At 36.6% G+C, this 15,518-nt stretch overlaps 3 protein-coding genes across 3 annotated transcripts; 2 read left to right on the forward strand and 1 right to left on the reverse strand.

The window, feature by feature from the left end:
• The first annotated feature begins 2,225 nt into the window (after positions 1 to 2,225).
• LOC133525903 (uncharacterized) lies at positions 2,226 to 3,404 on the forward strand. The gene is made up of 2 exons (XM_061862317.1): positions 2,226 to 2,331; positions 2,492 to 3,404. The coding sequence occupies exons 1-2, from the start codon at positions 2,320 to 2,322 to the stop codon at positions 3,290 to 3,292; spliced, it is 813 nt and encodes a 270-aa protein (XP_061718301.1). The 5' UTR covers positions 2,226 to 2,319; the 3' UTR covers positions 3,293 to 3,404.
• Positions 3,405 to 9,440: 6,036 nt separating this feature from the next.
• LOC133525872 (alpha-protein kinase 1-like) lies at positions 9,441 to 10,472 on the forward strand (the record flags this gene model as incomplete). The annotated part of the gene is made up of 1 exon (XM_061862280.1): positions 9,441 to 10,472. A coding segment is annotated over one exon (984 nt), but the record flags the coding sequence as incomplete, so codon positions are not given.
• A 2,185-nt stretch (positions 10,473 to 12,657) lies between these two features.
• Positions 12,658 to 14,185, reverse strand: LOC133525904 (histidine-rich glycoprotein-like). The gene is made up of 2 exons (XM_061862318.1): positions 14,118 to 14,185; positions 12,658 to 13,711 (listed from the first exon to the last, which is right to left on the reverse strand). Exons 1-2 carry the CDS (start codon positions 14,127 to 14,129, stop codon positions 13,148 to 13,150), a joined length of 576 nt encoding a protein of 191 aa, XP_061718302.1. The 5' UTR covers positions 14,130 to 14,185; the 3' UTR covers positions 12,658 to 13,147.
• Positions 14,186 to 15,518: the final 1,333 nt, after the last annotated feature.

Raw genomic sequence — 15,518 nt, forward strand, 5'->3', positions numbered from 1 at the left:
GTAGTTATCTCGAACATACATACACACAGACAGACGCGGCGGTGGACTTTTTTTTATAAGGTGTAGTGATTTCATGATCCTATCCAGCTGAGGGTCCCTCGATGAGATAGTGGTCTTTGGCGTTGTTATGTTCGCTCTGCAACTCGGCACTTGCGTAAGTAACATTGATATGTATGTATGTTTCTCAACTAAGGAGCTTTCATCCAAAACAAAATGAAAGCGGTGACAATCAAATTACAGTGTTTCCTGTGAAACGTGTTAATATCCAACTAGGGAACAAAACAAATATTCCGATTCGATTCCGGCCTCGGCCACCGGTGAACATGGTCACTTCTTTTAGTTCATAGTGTAAATATCTCTCCTAGGGCAACTATTTAGAGATGCTTTTTAATGAGTCTCAACCCTCTGGAGTTCTATAGGCAACTTCAAAACCTGTTATCAAATTAACTCGAGGACAAGTTGACAACTGACTGCTGCTCTGAACTGAATTGATGACATCCGACTGACTTCTGTGTGTACAGGCAAGGCACGACAGACACGGCGTCTGTGTGTACAGCGACCAAGTTGTTCACAAATATCTGAACACGCACTCTAACGCCTTGACACATCCTCCCTCCGATACATCTGATGGCGACAGTACAGTCAGCATCAAAAGTAGCGGATGCAACAACGCGCCAAAAGTATCTGATATTCCGGATATATTTTCCAAATATAGATAAATTTCTAAAATTCGCGCTCAAAAGTATATCTTTTACAGTCTTTGTTGCTCTATATTTAATACATCACTGTTTTTTAAGCTGTTACAGAATAGTAGATACTTATGAAACGTTATTAGATCCGCTACTTTTGATGCTGACTGTACAACGATTTCAACGAATCCAAACTCAATTAAAAGTTCCGTCTTCATTATTCGACGCGACCTGTATATACTCGTATGTCTGATCATGATCAAGCTAAAAATGTACAGTCAATTACCATTTTGCCTACAATAGAGCGGGATAAATTTAAACAAATTATGAACAATATCACAAATATTTAGAAAACATCCCCTTATATGTTACTTATCTGACATCAAAAATATATACACGGACTTCCACGGTACCTGGAGACGTGACAATAGATAATCATATTAATCCGAACAAATACCTAAGGTATCTTGGTTCGATTCGAGCTTTCGTTGGAAAGTGTCATATTACCAATAACATAAGCGTCTAATTATTTAGGTATGGTTATCAGTTGTAGAAAAGCCACGTACTGTTTTTCTTGCCCCGATTAAAATAAACTATGTTTCTTTTTCCCCAAATTACCTTATTAGAGTTGCTATTGCTAGCGCCCCCATAGGGCCCATACGGAGCGCTAATCATCAGGCAGTCCGCTTGCTTCTTTTGCACCGTCGTGTTACAAAAAAAGTATACGATATTGTTCTTTGTAATCCTTACTCAAGAGTTACCTTCTAGTAACCCAATTAGCTAAATGTGGAAGCTCTTTATGCCAATGAGGAATAATGTAGATTTGAAACTATTTATATTTTTCTGATAGAATTCGGTTTATATAAATGTCAGCAGATCTCTACGACATTTACTTTTATTACGAAAAACTATAATAGTAATTTAAATCAGATTAAATATTCCGAAAAACTTCCACTCCCTAAAATGCAGATGGCAACGTCGACCGATCTGCAGTCTGATATATATTTAAATCGAGTCACTTGCATAACCTTAGGAAAACGGTTACCCCATTAAGAATAGATTTACCTACTTATGAACAATCGATGCCAGAAATATGTATACAAATTTCGCCTTATTATGACAGCGTAAGGTGCAAAAGTGTGAACACCTGTTTGGCATCGGCCGGACATAATTTGCCCGCCATCAGATATTACCAAAGATACATTGATATTACCAAAGATACATGAGTAAGATGCGTAAAATCTAAGACAATTTCGTGCTTCACATTTGACAGGTAAACGAGATGGCGCTGTACAGCTCCATACATTTTGAGTAAACTGTGATTGTCTAAAGTTGAAGTTTGACAATTCAGTGACGGCAAAACATAATTTGCGGTTTTGAATGTCAAAATACGGAGAACGTTTTTTTTAGACTTTACCTCTCTATTAAAATCAATTCTCTTTGGATAAGGCGTATCGGACGCAACGATATCCGACCAATTAATTTATTCATGGATGTCGCATCACCGCCAAGAACTTCTTGTTGTATAAATATGAGGACAGGTCACGTTATCGCATCACAAACCACCGAAACTTAGAAGAGACAACAACTTATTTTTTAGGCTGGCTTTTAAAGCGTTTAGCTAAAAGCCATGGCGTTTATAGTAAGTTGATGATAATAATATATGACACTACTTTAAAAATGATATCTTTATAATGTGATATTTTAAGTCGAGTCACGGAGAGATAAAATATCATTCTATTTTTTGATCCCCATCACATATTTAAGGTATGTTACCTTATTATATTTTTTTTCTATTCCAGGTTAGAATTCTCTTCTACACAGCATTAGTCTATGTAAGTGGAGGCGAAGCAGGGCTATTAGGACATGACTCTTACACGGCATCTGCCCTGTCCGCCCCGTCAGCTTCCTATGGTTCACCATCCACATCATATGGCCCTCCTTCGACGTCATATGGTACTCCAATTTCTTCAGGCAGTTTGAATTTAGGACAAAACCTGCCACCAGCGCCACTACCCGTTTACGGCCCGCCGTCTGACCAGGAAGGCAGCCTCATCCTCGACGAGACTCGTCCTCCGACGGCCCCGGCAACACCAGTGTCGAGTGGATCTCTCAATCTGGGTCAGCCCCGCGTTATCGGAACAACAGTGCAAGTGGGCAGACCCGTCGCCTCAGCAACGAGATACGAGCTCCAGTCTGTAGTGCAAAACGTCATCCGTCGCGTTCCGGTCGAAGTAGTGCGTCACGTCCAAGTTGCGGTCCCGCAACCCGTGCCCGTGCCCGTTCGTCAGGAAGTCAAAGTGCCAGTGCCCCAGCCCTACCCAGTCCAGGTTGAGGTCCCCAGACAAGTGCCGTACAATGTGTACCAAACGCAAAACATCGAGGTAGAGAGGCACGTGCCTTACGAGGTTGTAAGACAAGTGCCCGTTGAAGTGATCAGGAAAGTGCCAGTGCCGGTCGATAGGCCTTATGAAGTGATCAGGAAGGTCCATGTACCGATCGAAAAACACGTCCATGTCCCAGTGGCTGTCTGGAAGCCCTACCCCATCCACATCATCAAACACGTCACCCACTACCAAAAGAAGAAATGCTGCGGTTGGTAAAAACTACAACCATAGAATATTACAGTCGTGATCATACCAAATAGTCAATAGGCCTGTAAATAAATAGTTTTAAGATGTACATATACGTAATAAAAGATACCTTTTTCCATTGTCTCATAGTTTTTCTTTGTATCTAGTTTCAGTCATTTAAAATATGTAGATAAACGTACCAAATAATTATAAAAAATTAGCACATGGAGGGCGAAAATAAAATATTCAGCTATGTACATTTTTCCATGGCCGAAGTAATAAAATTCTCTAACAGGAGATTTATCACTCGACAAAGTATTAAAATCCGTAAAATAACGTTTTTTTTATATTAAACATTTACGAGAATTTTTTGCATTTATTCCATGTGGAAATTTTGCATTTTTGGAAACTTTCCGTCGCCACATGAGAATTTATAAAGAAATTTATATGTGTGAATGATATGTCAATGCATAAATTAATTACATGAGTTTTTCAGTCAACATAGTCTAATTTAGAACAAAAAGTTATTATAGTTGGAATTATGTTGTCCGTAATGTATCTGCAGATAACTCCAGGCTGTCTATTATAATACAAGTCTTATCTACAATTAAAGATAAACTAAAATTTAGCTCGACAGAATCGTCTTGAAGGGTTAACACAAATGTTGTGAAAATAACTTCTGATGTCATGACTCAGGAACAAATATCCGTGCTCAATACACGAATAAATGCCCTTACCAGGATTTAAACCCGGAACTATCGGCTTTATAGGCAGGGTCCCATTAGGCCAGACAGATCATCAAAGAACGAAAAAAGGTAGGTATGAATTAACTAAGTATATGACTACCAGAAATGTCTTTTGTCATTTTTACAGAATGACCGGAAACCACCTCGCCCCAAATTAAATTACCTACATCCCACACCAGCATCACCCGCGGAGGCAGATTCACTTCACATTGACAAAATCTGAATTCAATTATTATTATGTGATAAGTGATAACAGACATTTCAAAATGCCGATGTATTGCTTGTAGATTTCAGTCGACATGCAGTCAGTAAAACGATTGGCTTCGCACCCCTGCATACACATTTACAGGCTGATAAGAGTGATAAGCTATAGTAATATAGTATGACTATACATTACAACTTTTTCTTGTGAGTACCACGAATACGATGCTATGTAATTATGCCAAAATATTTTTAACTGACTGCCCTAAAGAATTTACATAAAGATAAGATAATAGTAGATTACGATACAAGTGCGAAAAATAGGAAATTCGAAACGAGTGGCGATAAATTAAAACACGACCGAAGGGAGTGTTTTAAATCGACACGAGTTGCGAATTATATATATTATCAAAACATTACATCTTATAGTTAACATGCATCAAATAAGAAAAAATACAATTTAGATTACTATAGAAATCATGCAATTACACACAGTAGCTACTTTTCATTATAGAATTTGATAAAAAAAAGTCATATCAAATCATACAAATAAGTAGCTCTTTCAGAAAACATATCTAATTCTTACAAAGGGAAAAGCGTAAACGTAAAATACTCTGATGCGTGTTTTTTTTTTATACCACGACGGCGGCAAACAAGCATACAGCCCGCCTGATGGTAAGCAGTCACCGCAGCCTATGGACGCCTGCAACTCCAGAGGTGTTACATGCGCGTTGCCGACCCTTTAAAAACCTGTACCCTCGGGAAAACCTCGGAAGGGAGCTCATTCCACTGTATAGATATATCGTACGCATATAAGTCACTAAAACGATTTTCGAGTTGCGTCCTAGGTAGGATTATTAGGTTAGGTTTTTGCTAATATAATAAAAATAACATTTGAGACTTACTGGTCTCTGGATCATGATGCAGAATTGCATGGTATGGCGCAAACAGTCCGTTGGTACCTCTCTCTACAGCCCTGACTACCGGCAACTTGACCCTTTACCGCTGCTACGCGGCGACCTAGGTTAGATTCTTTATATTATTGTTGCTCTTCTTGTATGTTTAGACGTATTTTATTATTTAACTTTAAATATATTGTGAAATAAATAAAGAATATTATATTATACAAACAGTCTATTAATTACATAAACACTTATGTTTTGGGTACTTAGACAGCGCTAAAATATAATATATTTATACATATATTACATATAATACACATACATATCCCACAAAAAGGTCTACTTTGTCGGAGATGCAACACGTAGGTATGGCAGCTACCTTAATAACCTGCAGATATCTGTATTATATACCGTTAAATTTAAACACTGAAAATATTTGTTTTCTGTGAACTTAAAGCTAAGTTGGCAAACTTTACCATGTCAAATATCGGCTTCTTACTTTATCATATACTTAGCCATCTACTGTAAACAATTTTAACGTCTCAGAAGTCTCACTGGATGGCGCTAAAAAATATATTTCGAAATGTTTTTTCTTAATGCTTTCATTGTATTTTTGTGTCTTCCAGCGATTAGGAGAGCCCCATTTTACGTTTAGAAGGTGAAGGTGCTGGTTAGAAGTTATAAGGTGACAGTTTTCATAGGTACACCCACACGGGCCGTATGCTTGTTTGCCACCGTCGTGGTATTAAAAAAATAAATAAAAAATAAATAAAAATAAAATAAAAAAAAACAACGCTCAAATGCAACAATACAACACAGGTGTTGTATAGAAGTTGTCTCCTATTTTATTTACTTTTTTTTTGCACGAATCGGTTGCACCAAACTGTCATCATTAAATTTATGCGTTTACAAAATTTTATTGTACCTATTCTAAGTTCACAGCCGAGAGTGACGTGAATTCGCTAAATGTGGTTGGTGCAACTGACCCTTTAACGGACCAATACACATCTTGACTACACTTTTCATGTTACCTATCAATCTATCCTCTTTTTACAAGCTTTTATTTAACTTGCCCTGTTTGTATGTATGTACGATAGTGTAGGTCAAACCTAGGAAGCTAAATATGACCCATTTCCCGATTTCCGATTGAGCTGAAATTTTTCATACGATGAAAATCGGATGACAATGCAATGTTATCATGACATGGAGCTAATCTGACGATGGAGATAGGGGGTAGCCATGGGAACTTTGTGATAAAACAATGCAAACTAATTGTGTTTCGGATTGTTAGAATGTTACCTGTGGGAAGAAAGTGCAGTAAACGATAAAAGCTTGTACCAAAAATGAAATATTTTCCAAAACTTATTTATGAACATAAATGTCTATTTGGGATTAGGTTAGAAACAACTGCATCAAATCAATAGGTACATAACCCAGAAATGAGAGTAGTTTTCTACTGCCTATTTAAAACGGCCCACACCAAATGGCTGCAACAGTTGACGCCGCATGGTGTATCATCAAATATTTAATTAATTGAAAATAAACAAATTGCTATTTTGATCATATCATAATATATTACGTTTAAGTAGATATTTTTCTGTAATTCGATTAATTTTTCATTTGAATATAAGAACTAGTTAGCCTAAGAAAAACTTAACATTTTCGAACACTTGTGTTTGTTAATCTCAGATTTAGTCCGTATTTATAAGCTATACACTAAGAGTTGCAATCAAAATAACTATAATGTAATCAAATGTTGTTTTCAACTTTGTGCGTTATTTTAGTCTCGAAACACGCTATTCAAAACTTTGATTGGGCACCCCAGGACCATGACAACTACCATGGTATAGACTAAAAAAACAGGGTACAACAGTCTATAGGTACTTAACGATTTTTTTTGTAAATTGAAGAGTTTGGGCACAAGTTTATGCTAACATAGTGAACTTAATTATATACTGTACTAGATTCTTTAGCCATAAATATAACCTCAATTTAATTATTCATTTAGTTAACCCTCATCAATATTAACTAGATTTTTGTGAAGTGGGAAATGATGTCAACTAATGAAAATTGCGTCATAAATGTATTTATTACGTATATTATGTAAAATCTATGAAGTAATATGCTGGGAAAATATCGATAGTTTTCGATAACCAAATATCTTATCGAATGTACTTAGAATGAAAAATATGATCCATTAGGTACAGTTAAGTGTAAAAATATTGGTGCACGCAAATTGCTCAAAAATATATTCCATAGCTCTTATGTCGGCGAATTAAGATCTATGGAACTTATTTTTGAGTAAGTTGCGTGGACTCCTATTTTTACACTTGACTGCACATTTAAGATGTTGCAGTTCTCTTTGTTTAGCTTAGAATATTGTCCGCAAAATTGCAATTTGACATTTTGAAAAATTTAGGAAAGGCAAAACTAATGGTGGAATTAAGTAGGCAATAGTAGTAGTTCATCTTATAGGGAAGGAATTTTACACATCTTTTTTTTTTCTATTAGGTATATGTAAAATTAATATATAAAAATATACCATTATACTTAGATTACTTAGTATATCATTTTACTTGGATACTTTCAGGTCACTTAAACTTTAAAGTTCAAGGTACTTTAGGTGTAGAGCCGATATGAATAGGTGTGTAAATTCCGTACCTATACATCAATCTTTATTATAGGTACGTCTAATATTGTATTTGTAGCCAATCTAATTTATATATTTGATGTTAAAATATTACCATAAACAGTCGATTTAATTCCACTCAGTCATTTTATCGACACGATCACGGCACTATAACTCAAATGGAGAGCTAGTTACGAGTCTTATACTGTTTCCGAATACCAAGCGGTGTATAAAATTTGTTGTTTTGGCTTACTTCCGACAGACGCTCGGCCGCGCCCCGACCATCAGGATCATCCGCGCTGCAGTCATGAACATCTCCGTGAGTATCCTTGCAAAAAAAATTTTAATTAAAAAAACAGAGTCTAGGAAAGAAGTCGTAGTTTTTTAAGCAAGTAGTCTATGCCGGATAATCAGTTAAAGAGTTTATGCAATTTTTTGATGTTTTGATGCCTTAGATCTCTTTTAAATCAAGGCATGAAAGTTAGGGACTCAGTTACTTTTGAATAAGTTGAATACAAATAATGTATACAAATACAACGTACAATGGATAGGGTAGTTTGCACGATTATGTGTGAACCCGTATAAAAAATTATATTTTACAAGTATTTTCCAATTCTATAATCTGATATTGTTGGCTTGGCGACAATTAGTGTATACTTATGGCGTACTTCATGAAGGTCAGGAAAATAGTTTTCATTTCTAATGCTCTGAAAGTTAGTAAGTAATTGTTTATCCATGAAGTGTGCAGAAATTTATACGTTTCTGCTTTAGGGCGTTTTGCTATCCAAGTAGGTTCTTTTTTCCCTTTTTTTACGAAAGTGATTAAAATTAGGTTTGAAAGTAGCCTCAAGAAATACTATAAAACATTATACTTAGGCAAGTTTTCATGAATATACATGTATTTTACTTTCCTCGTATTAGAAATGAAAAGTAGAATGTTTAACTGGGGTGAAATACACCATTTAAGTCTCGGACTATTAGCGTTTTCACCATGTTCGAGCGCCAAAGTACCTCGACAGAAATGAATGCCTTTCATCCCTTGGTGAATAATCTACTATTTGGTTTTGTAATATTGGAAATAAATCAACGTCGCTCCGTAGGTTGTAATCACACCATTTATTCTTTGTCGCAATTCTTAATGCAACACTATCTAAAACACAAAATATTTATATGACACTTTTCAGATCGAGTTGATCCTGTCGATATTATGCCTCAGGGCAGCTCAAGCCAGTATTCAAGATAAGCGGCCTCAAACATTTGAGGCATCGCAGCCGCAATATGCCCAGAGGTACAAAGAAGTGATAATGTACCTAACTCCTACCCAAATTAGGAATTATGAGGCAGGACATGGCCTTCCACAAATAAATTATGAACAACAAGAACTTCTAAGGGCCCAATACGAACAAGAACAAACCGCACAACCAGCTCCTATGTTTATTTATAGACAACAGAAACCAGCAACAGGAACACCTATTAATAACGAAGAAGAACAAATAATACAAAGCACCCTTGATATTTTAGAAGCCTATAAAATGCAGTTTCATCTTGCGCAACAAAATAATCCTTACCTTGAAACAAGAGCTGAAGAAGATCATGATTCTGATATCCGACCTATCGTAGAGCCAAATGCTGAAAACGAAGAACAAATTAAAATTGAGCTTCTGCAGAAGCAACAACAACAACATCAACAACAACAACATCAACAACAACAACAGCAACTTCAGCAACAACAACATCAACAACAGCAACAACAACAGCTACAACAACAACAGCTGCAGCAGCAGCAACAAGAACAAAATAAATTAATAGAATATGCCAAAAAACAACAGGAGCAGAATGCAAAAAGCTATGCTTATATTCGTTTTTTCTCAAATCAAAAGCCAGATAATCTACAAAAAATTCAGATATTCCACCCTGAACCTCATTCTGTGAATCTGGATGAAGAGTTAAGTCTGCAAAAAGAAAATAACATAGAAATTCAGCAAGATCCTTTGCTGCGTCAGAAATTTAAACTTATCCCATATGAATATATCGCGGAACAAAATGTTCAGCAGAAAGTACGAGATGACCTTATCAAGCAGGGCCAAAAGCAAATCCAACAACAGCTGTTTGTTCCTGCCGAAGAACCTTGGCGCCCCATCATTAACCCCCAAAAGGAATATCAACAGCAATATGCTCCACAATTCACTAGTCCCACTAAGAACATTGATCTTGAGAAGATAATTCAGGAAATTCAATTAGAAAGAGAAGCAGCAAAAATCCATGCAGAAAATATTGCCAAGTCACCGCCTATTGTTATCCATAAAGACATTAGCATAATTAAACGGCGCCCTGTTCATGTAATCAAGCACGTGAATATTCCATACCCAGCGCCGTTTTTCGTGCCCGTCCAAAAGCACGTAGAAGTCAAGGTACCCCAACCTTACGCGGTACCGGTAGAAATTGTCAGACACGTTCCTGTGCCAATAGTGAAGACTCAAGCAGTGGAAGTGGAAAAACCCGTGCCATATGAAGTGGAGAAACATGTACCAGAAATAGTCGAGAAAAAAGTCTTCGTCCCTGTCGAAAAACCTTACACCGTAGAACGCATTGTTCCTGTTGAAGTTAGAAAAGAGATTCCCGTTGCGATCCCCGTCCATAAACCGGAGAAGCTTACAGTTATACGACATGTCTGGAAACATTAATTTATAGATAAGCTAGTATTTAAGTTGACTGTTTTGTTGAGGCTGATTTAATAAAAAACTTAAAATTATTCATGCAGTTTGCCTTACCAAGCTTCTGACGCCTACGCAAAAACTAGCCAACTCCTTGTTCATGCAGCTTGTGCCGATTCATTTCTGTAGGCACTTAATGATCTGTGCTTAACACCTTAGATAGGTATTCCATGGACAATTCAAATACACAGGCCAAAGTCACAATCCACACTAGCACGTGACAATCAATATTTTATTTTCTGAACATAACCACCATTTACTATGATCACTAATAGATTTAAATTACATACTGAATACCTAGGTAAAATCATTGTAAATATTACAATATTTAATTTATCAACATCATAACATAATACTCGTAACTCACAGTCACATAGCGTACCTATCAATCAATTGTCAACAAAATAACAGCCAGTTCAATTCATCCTCCTTCCGTTTGATTGAATTGCTAAGCAGGCTAAATACATTCCGTTTAGTAGTCTATTGTGTAGAAAGTTCGAATTTGGTTCGAATTGCTAGCAGCATACGAAATCGTTACAAGTACGAGTAGTTTAAAGGAAGCCGTGATGTCTCTCAAAACAAACATATAAGACGTGTATTTAGTCGTATATTGCGCAAATAGTCCGAGGCATATGAAATGACCCAGATTACGGGTGCTATAATTTTCGCTTGCGTCTTGCAATTTTGTATTGATTTCTTAAGTGTGATACAATTTCTTTAAATTGAATTAATATTTCTATAAATTTAATGGTTCATTTTACTTTGTGTCGCTGCGTCTAGACAAAATATTAAAAACCAAATAAAAAATTGCGCTTTCACATTTAGGTACTTTAAGTACTTACTGAGCTTCTAGTTTAACTTTGAAATCGCACATTGATATTCAAATGCACATAAAAAAAAGTTTCGAAAGAGAATTCAAAGACCCATTTAAGACACTAAATCTTAGCTGTTGTAATGTAAACAATGTGTTTTGCAAAATGCGTTTTACAATAATTGCCTGTTGGATATGTGGATCAATTCGTGCGCTCATCCGACGATGGCATGAAGGCCGAGATGACCCAACTGACTATAGTCATTGTGTTCTATGATGTTGCATTTGGAGAAACAAAGCACTTCATGTTCGATAACGATTTAACTCACCAACTTAATTGTGTAACTAAATGTCTACCTGTCATAAACTTGGCAGAATAAGTACCAAATTATTGTTGCGTTGGATAACACGTCATTATATGTGTCGAGGAGTTAGAGGGGTCGACCTATGAACGATGTATGATAAATACCTATTACCTATTTGATATTTATTACCAATTATCATACATATACATTCCCAAGTTTTTCCTGAGTTGAGTCATGAGTGGTCCACTCAACTAACAAAAAATTATGTTCCAATATTTAATTTAGTGAGACGTGGTAATAATCTATGTGTAGCTGTTTCTCTATTATAAGGTAAAAATTTCTTGGAACTTGTAACATTAGTAGCGCAAAATAAAGCTCTCCATGCTACCAGTCAAAACGAGACAGTTTAAAAAGCAAATTGGGCTATTTCTTCCACAAACATTACATTTCATTAGCTTATGTAATTCACTTGTTTTATTATTCATGGTAACTTTTGATCATAGGTATGTTGAGCGTTTAAAGTGTTTTAGTTTCATAAACATTAAGCTTATTGTAAACTGGGGCTCGTTATGTCATTTTATTTGTAAACATATCTAGTTCTAGATAATTACATTAATTACGCAATTTACATTATAAATATTGTATATCTCTCAATTGTTTGTTTATATTTACATAACGAACTGGTATTACATGATTGAGTTCCCGTACGAGTCATGTCCATACTAAGCAGACTGGCCGACCGTAAACATTGTTAATCAGTAATTATGGTCTTAATGGGCTGTTTTAGGGTGTTTATTATATGTATTCCTGATTGTGGTGTTATTTATTAATAGCTCACTTATTCATTCAAACTCGAACTATAATTTTTAGATTAATCCAATAGAATAAACGGGGACCGAAAAAGCCCCTTATTTTATGTAGCCCCTAATCATCTAAAATTTCCCAAATGTATGAAAGTATAGTTTTGTATAAAAACCCATGTAAGTTTTACGAGACTATTGGATATAAACTAAAATTACATTTCGTCACTTAATTTTTCAGTTATAGAAGTAGTCTTAAAACATTTTCATGACAAATAAAAGAGCAATTAAAAACCAACATTTTATTAATATCACAATTTCACTGAGACTCAAAGCTCACATCCAGTTATACAATTAAGTACTAACGAGTATTTATTAAGCGCAGAAACAAGTACAGTGACACATCAATCAGTCGATACGATCAAGCCTGGTTTCGGGGACTTTCTAAAGTCTATTGTAACTTACAGGTCAACAAGTTATTCTTTCCTTTACACTTTAAATCAACTAGCAAATATTTTAGTATCTTTACAAACAACTGGTCATGTTTATCACATTTCAAGAATTCACGGAACGCTTAATAATTTTACTACTAAATCTACATCAGGTACATTTGTCACTCAGAGTTCGAAGCCGTACTATCAAAGCTTAAGCCGAATCGATGCAACTAAATGCTACGATCTTAGTTTATTAATGAACAGGCAAGATAGAATTAAATATATCAGTCGGTGGAATGCTCCACTTTGACATGCCCTTAAGGAATCACCTATGGTTTAAAGTTTAGTATCCGCCGTAGCCGTGACCGCTGTCTTCAGAAAGGGCGTGCGCATGTTCGGCGAAGTAGCCCTCGTGGGAAGCGGGCGCCTCGGCGTAGGCCTTCAGACCTTCGGCGGCCTCAAAGCCATGGTGCTCTAAGCCACCTTCAAGGCCAGCATGACCTTCAAGAGCGGCGTGGTGCTCGAAACCTCCATGATGCTCAAGACCGCCGTGCTCAAGAGCAGCGGCAAGATGCTCAGTGTCGAACCTGTGGTCTTCAAGCACGAGACCGTGGCCATGGCTGTGCTCAGTCTCGGGATGGATCTGCTTCAGGGTGGACTCATGCTTGCCCTTTTCGAGTGGGTGCTTCAGCAGATGACTGTGCTCTTTCTTGACGTACACGGGGACAGGGTGGAAATGCTCGAACTTGATTGACTGGTGTGACTTAGCGTGCTCGTGCTGCACATGGTGGTGGTGCTCTGACTCGCCTATGAGCGCGTGGTGGTCGTACTTCTCCTCGATCTGAGGTGCTTCCTCGTGGATCACACCGGGGTAAGCGGCCACCACAGCCAGGAATCCCAAGAAAATCTGGAAATAATGAATTACTATTTATTAAAAGACATCAGTAAATTCCAAGAATTCTCTCTACAATCGATGCATCTAAAAACAGAGCGCGGCTATAATACCGAAACCAGTTTTGCACCACTAAGAAGTGCAGTGCAAGGAACCCTAAGCGTTACATAACGAGAAAGGAAAGGCTTCCTATAAACTCGAATGTGTGCCGATCAGGAAGATCGTATTCTAACCACTTGGAATCCACACATACATAAATGAATTTCGATACAAAGTCACTAATGCTAACTATAATTTATGTCAAATTGGTATGGATGTAGGCTCGTGATCGAGATTTTTTCGGCTGTTTCACAACACGGTTGAACCGATTTAGATTACACGACCGTCACTGGCACTTTAATGAATACACTGAGTTACGCACGTGGTACTGCATGCTGGTTGGAGGACCTTACTGTGTGAGAGGGTGGTGGGTAATGCCAGCACTTGTAATTTGCATCGCTTATATACCTGGTTTCCCTGCGGCAGTGTGTGAGTGATCGTTACGTATGCTCGAATTGTCAAGCGTCGCGAAACAATAGATAGAAAATGTTGAGAGATTTATGGAAAAACTAGTCGATTAAAGACTTTAGGAGGAGTTTGCTTCCATTATCATGTAACGTCTCACTTGTAGTGTAATTGTTCCGTAATAGAATCGAAAGAACCTGATTAGCATACATAATGGCGATTATTCAAATTGATTTACTTAGAATATACTTTGATAATTGCGCGTCTTTGTAGCATTGTTTTGTTTGTAGTTTTTGTTAGTTTGGTATCTAATGACTACTAAGACAATAGAATCCTAGAAAGTGGAAAAAATAAATTCATAGAATATGTATTCTTCTGCAAATATTTCAAATGAGCTATTACTACGATTTGTTCCTATGTGCTACCATATATGGTGCTACATATGTATTCATAGGCCAATTAATACCTATATACTGAGTCTATTTTTAAAATGGATCAATTCTTTTTCGTCAGAAATTACAATTTTGTCGCTGACTGTACTTTAAATAAGTACATTAATTAAAAAGTTAAGGACCTTTTTCTTTCTGGTAGCTTCCGTCACTGCCCTATTTAATAAATTCACTCTGTATGCCGAGTTCAAATCGAAACTAGTGGCGCAATGATTTGCTAACAATTATTGAATTATGATTAATTAACCATCGTGAAAGCTAATAAATGACGTGTTTTTGACACGTCATTTATGAGCTTTTTCAAATGTGTGTTACTGGCGTCACTGAATCACATTTACAAAAATTGGTAACTTGGTAAGTAGATGTATTCTGTGAATCGCATTAAGATTTTCACACAAAAATTGAAAAAATAAAAGCAATAAACTTTGGGGGTTTCCTATACTCAGAACTGAAACCCAAATTTTTTTTTGCCATGCCATTGCCAATCAAACCCATACGTGTGGTGTATCTATGGATAGGTCTTCAAAAATGATATTGAGGTTTCTAATTTTTTTTTTTTCTAAACTGAATAGTTTGCGCGAAAGACGCTTCCGAAGTAGTAAAATGTGTCCCCCCCCCCCCCCCCCCTGTAACTTCTAAAATAACAGAATGATAAAACTAAAAAAATATATGCTGTACATTAATTACCATGCAAACTTCCACCGAAAATTGGTTAGAACCCTTCATGGGCGAGTCCGACTCGCACTTGACCGCTTTTTTAACCTTTTCACGAATTCATTATTAAACCGATTATTGTAAATTTCGGCACGCAAAACTTTAAGCTATAGATTAATAGATTTACCTATCTGATATTATCATATTTAGGTTTC

The sequence above is a fragment of the Cydia pomonella genome, chromosome 15 (assembly GCF_033807575.1).
Source record: "Cydia pomonella isolate Wapato2018A chromosome 15, ilCydPomo1, whole genome shotgun sequence".
Taxonomy (NCBI): domain Eukaryota; kingdom Metazoa; phylum Arthropoda; class Insecta; order Lepidoptera; family Tortricidae; genus Cydia; species Cydia pomonella.